The sequence below is a fragment of the Bombus impatiens genome, unplaced genomic scaffold (assembly GCF_000188095.3).
Source record: "Bombus impatiens unplaced genomic scaffold, BIMP_2.2 scf_0320, whole genome shotgun sequence".
In the NCBI taxonomy this organism is placed as follows: domain Eukaryota; kingdom Metazoa; phylum Arthropoda; class Insecta; order Hymenoptera; family Apidae; genus Bombus; species Bombus impatiens.
Window position 1 is genome coordinate 388872 of NT_176739.1, and position 6806 is coordinate 395677.

At 31.7% G+C, this 6806-nt stretch overlaps 3 protein-coding genes across 22 annotated transcripts in view; 1 reads left to right on the forward strand and 2 right to left on the reverse strand.

Moving 5' to 3' along the window:
* The window catches only part of LOC100746890 (phosphatidylinositol-binding clathrin assembly protein LAP), a 32168-nt gene extending 30984 nt beyond the window's left edge, over positions 1 to 1184 (reverse strand). For 17 of the 19 annotated variants that reach the window (XM_012385343.3, XM_012385341.3, XM_012385347.3 and 14 more), the window contains exon 1: positions 533 to 1184. In XM_012385343.3, coding sequence (XP_012240766.1) covers positions 533 to 662 — 130 coding nt within the window. In that variant the 5' untranslated portion in view covers positions 663 to 1184. The remainder of the gene's footprint in view (positions 1 to 532) is intronic. The other 2 variants (XM_024367508.2, XM_024367504.2) reach the window with 1 other exon arrangement.
* A 1527-nt stretch (positions 1185 to 2711) lies between these two features.
* On the forward strand, positions 2712 to 3717 carry LOC100741669 (protein KRTCAP2 homolog). Its single transcript, XM_003489374.4, has 3 exons — positions 2712 to 2854; positions 3128 to 3346; positions 3422 to 3717. The coding sequence occupies exons 1-3, from the start codon at positions 2851 to 2853 to the stop codon at positions 3592 to 3594; spliced, it is 396 nt and encodes a 131-aa protein (XP_003489422.1). The 5' UTR covers positions 2712 to 2850; the 3' UTR covers positions 3595 to 3717.
* A 45-nt stretch (positions 3718 to 3762) lies between these two features.
* Positions 3763 to 6683, reverse strand: LOC100747011 (stomatin-like protein 2, mitochondrial). Of its 2 annotated transcripts, XM_033320584.1 has the most exons (8): positions 6435 to 6683; positions 5367 to 5696; positions 5171 to 5287; positions 4937 to 5084; positions 4618 to 4866; positions 4393 to 4548; positions 4071 to 4315; positions 3763 to 3991 (listed from the first exon to the last, which is right to left on the reverse strand). In XM_033320584.1, exons 2-8 carry the CDS (start codon positions 5439 to 5441, stop codon positions 3812 to 3814), a joined length of 1170 nt encoding a protein of 389 aa, XP_033176475.1. In that variant the 5' UTR covers positions 5442 to 5696; positions 6435 to 6683; the 3' UTR covers positions 3763 to 3811. The 2 variants fall into 2 exon arrangements, with proteins under 2 accessions (XP_033176475.1, XP_024223277.1); XM_024367509.2 differs by lacking the exon at positions 6435 to 6683 and having other exon boundaries at positions 5367 to 5868.
* Positions 6684 to 6806: the final 123 nt, after the last annotated feature.

Genomic DNA, 6806 nt, shown 5'->3' on the forward strand with positions numbered 1-6806 from the left:
CCATTCGTCACCGTGAAAACCCTATGTAAAATCACCTCGACTAAATCCGATTCACCTAAGACCTAGAACATTAATCCCATCCTTTCAATGCAAATAACTAGAGCGTGGATATTTACGCAAATTCATATTCCTATGAATATAATTTCAAACACAAAACCTAAACTGAAATGTCTTACTTACTGAATATCGTAACAGATGCCCTTTGCCTATTTCATACAGTGACATGTAAAGATCTTCGATCAGAATGAATTTTCAATTCTATATTCAAAAAGTAATTTTAAGCAAATTGGTAAAAGAAGGTATTATAATACACAAGTACCATTATATAGTTATGCAATATTACTTAACAGTTTTTTAAAATATCGCTTTTGAAATACCAAGTGAAAGATCTATCTGTTCGGAAACTTCTACACGCCCCAGTATATTTTTGCCTACGATATACATTCTGTACATTCTTCAACTTCCAAATGTCCCATAAATACATAGAATTCCTTAATCTACAAACACATAATTGTGTCTTCGGAGAACTTACATTCGAGATGCTTCTTTTTGGGTCCTATCATCTCCTCGGTAGTAGCTTTGCAGACAGCCTTAGCGAGACCCTGACCGGCGATGCTGTGCCTGGCTGCCAATAGCCTGTCGTTGATCGTCTGTCCCGCCATACTGTCCCTGTACTTCTGTCACACTCGAACTTTTTTTCCTCTAAAGCTCACGCACCTTTCGACTCTCTAACTACTCTCCTTTTCTGTCTCTCGTGTCGTACTATCTATCACAGTCAGGAACAGTTCTGCAGCCTCGACGATAGTGTCACACGCACACCACCACAAACTGGCGTTTCAACCGACACGAGAGTAAAACCTACTCGAGAGCACCAACAGGGAATGAAGAGTTATGTGTAGAACGATATACGTAAAGATTGCGAATATACATGCGTGGAGCCGGTTCCCGTTGGTTCAAGTAGTATTTCCCTCGATTTCGCGACCAACCGGCCTGGTCTCTGCTTTTTGGTGTCGCGAATTCGATCGAGCCGAATGAGCTCTCTCGCGCGCGCGTAAAGGGCTCAGCTGGGCGAACGACAGCTCGGCTCACGGCGACGACAGAAGGCTCTCACAACCTGCCAAAATGGCGACCCGGACCTCCTACTCCTTCGCCGGACCGATCACTCCTGACAGCCAATCCTACTCCTTCTCCGCGAACACGGCCTACTACCTCTGACGTCATACTGCGCTAGTCAAATCAACTTCCGTGAACATATACAACACTGCTTTGATAACTGGCCGCAGCTTGAGACGGAATTTGGTCAGATATTGAAGCATCTGTTTGAATTGAGAAACAAGATTGAGCTTTTCATTAACTTCATAATGCTCGTGCTTGTATGAAATATGGACACAGCTAACCAATTATTTTTTCGTATTAATTAACAATCACATTTACGTATTTATTAAAAACGCTTTTCTTTACTTTTTACGTCCTACCTAGCATTTTACATCTAATTGTATTAAAAATACAAAATATAGCATTAGAATTACAAAAAGTATGTTGTTACAAAACCAAAACACAATTCTGTCAAAAAATTTATGTATTTTTAATCGATTTTAACGCATCCATTCTAATCATAACCTTAAATATTTCATTCATTCAGAGCATACATTCATTATAACAATAGCTTACGAGATTCTACATCAATATAAAATTGATAAAAAGATAGAAGTATCTGATTTCAGATATCTTATTTAAGATATCCGATATAAATTTATGTTTAAGTTGATTGTCGGTATTGGAAATGAGATGGAAATGGAAAAAACTGCGAACATGTGGTAGGGATAGTAGTAGTCAGTTTACAAGGCAGGATTCTGGCCACTTAATGAGGGAGTGCTATGGTGCGAAATTTTGATGAAAAGATATCTTTAACTAGAATGTTAAATATTTTAGATATTTATAGAATATTATGGTTGATTTATTTTTTCGATCAATTTTGTTATTTTTAATATTGTATAATTTGAATAATACATTATTTTGATGACAGTTATACATAAAATGAGAGATGTTATTCTTATTTGGAAATAGTTGCAGAATTTTACAAGGACGATGAAGAAAGAATAGTAAAAAAATTGTTAATTAAAATATCGATCGAAAAGGGAGTCTCCGTAACAAGTTCAAAATCGATAACAACGCTTCAATCCCTGCGCACGCATATTTCATGCCAAGTAAACCATCTAATGTATATCATACCAATGATTAGATTGCAATAATATTGTCCTTTGTTCTAAATATTTCGACAATCTTTATATCTGTATAATTTGATGATGCATTTTAGCAAACTAAACATTTAAATATGCGAGAGAAATTTCGACACGTTCTAGAGAGAAAATGTCACTAGACTATTTAATCCTGCATTACCATAATTCTTCACGACCACAGCTAAATTTTTAAATAAATGATGATTTATCTGGAAAATAGATATTTGAAAATATCTCAATGAATTTTTTCAGAATTTTTCACACGACTTATATACACATTTTTTGAACATTCAATTTCATAATCCTAAATTATATATTTGAAATAACGTTCGTTAGAAATCTATTATTAATCTGCAATTATACAAATTGTAAATTAATTAAGAAATCTATAGCTACAGAATATAGATTCTTAATTATTGTCCTAGCCTCTGTCTTAGCTTGTTCAACGCTTCTTAATTTAATTAAATTTTAAATTTGAGGGACTTTAATGCAAGTAATGTTGGTATGTCTTAGCACATTGTGACAAAGTGACAATATAGCACTGTGCTGAAAATTGAAAGATCCACGAATCAATTCGAACCGGTTCTAACCACAAAAATTTTCTTTAAAAATGCGTACGTATAAATTTATAAAGCACTATACTTCAAAACATTTATAGAAATCTTTTTTGCGTAATATATTGATAAGATATATAGAAATATTAAGAGAAATAGTATACTAGACTTTCTGATTAGTTAATATTATAGTCACATTTCTATCCCAATTCTTCTAACGTAAATTAATTTTGTTCAAAATAACGATTTAAGTAAATGAAATATGGAAACAATATATTTCTTTTACTTTTCGTTTATATATATTTATATATTTCGTTTTCTTTTACTTTCCAGCTGTTAGTAGCGGAGTATCGTTTGTGTTGTCATCTATTTTAACAGTTCTCGTATTTTCGGGAATGCAAATATATAAAGCTTCTCTGGCATCGTCACAGGTTTATACAATATTGGGAGGATATATTGGATCTATATTGTTTTTGTGTGTATTAACTGCAATAGGAAACTTGGAAGCAACAATATTTGGCAAATCTTTTCAACAAAAATTGTTTCCTGAAGGTATGTTACTTGATGTTGATATTAAAAGATCAAATATCACTAATTCAAGATAATAATCAAATTTTCTTGTTACAGTTATCTTTTCATTGATAATCAGTTTAATTGCATCAGGTCTAGTACATCGTGTGGCAATTACAACGTGCTTCCTGTTTTCTATGGTTGCATTATACTATATCAATCGAATTTCTCAAGAAACATATGCTGTTCCAGTACCTACAGTCTCAGTTCACACAAAGAAAAGAAAGTAAAAGAATCACTGAAACTCAAAGTAATTTATCAATCATTACACTACTGCACTTTTAAAAAATTAATTATTCTTGTAACTATTTTAACTTATGAATCTTTGCATAAAATTGTTTTGTTATTATTGACTCATAATTAATTATTTCCCCCATCTCTATAAGCACAGAACTGCAAAAGATACATAGTAAAAATCAAAATATATTTATGTTATGTATAAATATTTTACAATACTTTAGGATTTTGCTTTATTTTGCTGCTTCTGTGCTTCTCTGCTTCTTCTTTGTCACTGAAATATTCGAAAGATTCGTCTGAGTCATCAACACTGAGAGCATCTTTGTTCTCTTTTGCATCAGGATTATCTAAAGTAGGCTGAGACATAACTTGTTTATAAATCGTCATTGCCTAGAAGATAAAGTAATCATATACAACAATTTACAATCTGCAAAGTAATTACACAGGGACAAATTTTTGAGTGACATACTTGTGTTACTAAGGAAGACACATCAGAAACATTACTGGGCAAGATCAAAGTATTGTTGACCTTTGCCAATTTGTTGAATGCTTTGACATATTGTTCTGCTATACTATATGCTGCTGCATTTTTTGCATCTGTCATATTGAGAGCATTTGCCACAAGTTTTAAACTCTTTGCACGTGCTTCTGCAATGGCCACTAAAGCCTGTGCAGTACCAACCGCCTTATTTATTTCTTCTTGTTTTATAGCCTCTGTTAGGGTATTGTGTAAGTTATTTATAATTTTTTAAACATAACAGATTGTTGACTAAAAACACGATTACGATTACCGGATGCTAGAATCTGCGCTAAACGTTTTCCTTCTGCTATATTTATTTCTGCTTCTCTAGTTCCTTCTGATTCTAAAACTGCAGCTCTCTTCTTGCGTTCTGCTTCCACTTGCATTTGCATTGCTTCTTGTACTCTCTGAGGTAGTCTTATGTCACCTGTTACAAGAAATTCAAGTGACAATAACTTTTTATATCAAATGAGAAAGTTTCTTCAATTAGCCTTACGTATTTCATATCTTAGACAAGCTATTCCCCAAGCTTCACTTGCTTTATTTATACTCTCAACGATACAAACATTGAGCCCTTCTCTTTCTCTGAATACATTATCCAAAGGTATTTTTCCTAGCTCAGATCTCATTGTAGTTTGAGCTATTTGAACTACGGCAAACTCAGGATCATCAACACCATATGAAGCCAGAAATGGATTAACTACTCTTAAGTATAATACACCATCAATATTTAATGTTACATTATCTACAATAAAAGAACAATATAATTAATACCATTTTATATCTGTAATATTTAAACATATAATTGAATGTACCTGAGGTAACAGCACTTTGTTGAGGTATTTCTATAGCTATTTCTTTGAGACACTGAACATATTTAATTCTATCAATTATTGGTGTAAGAATGTTTAACCCTGGGTTTAGAATCCTATGAAACTTTCCCATTCTTTCAACAATCCATGCCTAAAAAGATTTATTAAAAGAAATTTGAAATGAATTCTCAATTGGTAAAAGATAATAATAATAAGATAATAATAATGATTCTAAACCTCTTGTTGTGGAACAAATAGTATAATGGTATTCATTGGAGTGTTAGATTTACATCTAACATGTTGTATTATCGGCAGTTTAGCAACATGATGTTCAAATCCAAGAGCTGGTTGATGCTTTAAATAAAATTTTGGTTATATTGCAAAAGATTGCAAAGATAGATTTTAGGAATAATGTTTTAAGAAATGAGATTACCTTTAATATTCCAAAATTACGAGCAAGCTGTTTAAATTGGCAGTTTAATGCCCACTTGTACGTTCGCAACAACATTGTACTGACAGATACAAGAGATGTTTTCCAATACTGTATTAGGTTAGATTCACGCGTTTAAACTACGTAATACCATATCTTTGTAAACGGAAATTTTAACAGAAAAGGAACGTTGAACAAACGTCCACTTGGATATTTCCATACAATACCCGAGTAATCGCAAAAAAGATGTTTTCAATCATAAACCATGATATTTCATTCTTCGCATTCCCAAATTTGATAAAACACCGAGATGTTCAACGCAACTGAGCGGAGCTATACAAGATGTCCCGATAATCATGATACAATCGACAAGACAAAAATATAGAGTAACGTGTTTCATATGACCCTTTTTTCTTCTTTCATTTAATCTTTTTTTTCCAGAAAATTGAATTTGGAAATTGATCGAATACAATTAAACTTAGCTAAAGAATACATTTCTTCAACCTGTAAGCAATATTTCAATCTTAATTATTTCTTGAAAAACATCATATACCTAGTTTTACTCACGCTACCAATAATTTAGAACTATTCAAATTTTTGAATTTTTTATTCTTGAATATTCAATAATTCATGAATTAATCGTGAATATACTTGACTCTTTAAAAAACCGCACAATCTAGCAAATATCTTTTAATCTAAAGATTAAATTTTTATATTTAGTAATAATTATTAAATATTAAAATACTAAAATATTTTCTCATTTCATTTGAATATTTATCAATAATAGTTATTATTATGTAATTTATTTACATATCATTCATTTCATGTTCCACAAGATTATTAAGTTATCGTAACAAAATATTCATTTAAATATTCAAATAGCGTTTGTAGTGCTCTAAAATGAGAATGATAAAATGCTGTTTGTGTAATGCTACAATTATATATCACTGTGAAATTATAAACGAGGAAGTTCATCTTATTTTTTTGTGCAGTATAGTCATATACTCTATAATAAGAAGAATAAAAAGTAGAGAAAAGTTATATTCACAGACGAAAAGAGATTTAACTTACATGGTCCAGATGACCTCGATTTTTATTATCATATCAAAAGTGCCTTGAAGAAGAATGGAACAATATATTCACAGGGTTATATTTGAAAACTGTATCATTCGTTGCCAAAACGGATATTATAGATAGCAGATCGGATCGACGCATTATTAAATAATAAATTGCACTCTATCTTTTGTTCGATTTAATAGATAACGAATATTATAACTTTGAAACTGTGCTCTCATTCCGCTGACTCTATTTGATACAGGTTGCTAATAAATATGAAAGTCGATAATAAAATATTTACTTTACCTATAGGTATTATATTGCTATAAAGTACTTTTCACATATCATTCGGCAGATTTGGGGAATTCTGATTCTAGAATAAACCTT

Coding starts and splice junctions, on each gene's coding strand:
- LOC100741669 (XM_003489374.4), top strand. Junction 3,347..3,421: donor ACAAAAATTGTTTCCTGAAG/GTATGTTACTTG, acceptor TTCTTGTTACAG/TTATCTTTTCATTGATAATC.
- LOC100747011 (XM_033320584.1), bottom strand. CDS start 5,441: ATGTTGTTGCGAACGTACAAGTGGGCATTAAACTGCCAATTTAAACAG. Junction 4,867..4,936: donor ACAAAGTGCTGTTACCTCAG/GTACATTCAATT, acceptor CTTTTATTGTAG/ATAATGTAACATTAAATATT. Junction 3,992..4,070: donor TGTCTTCCTTAGTAACACAA/GTATGTCACTCA, acceptor TTTATCTTCTAG/GCAATGACGATTTATAAACA.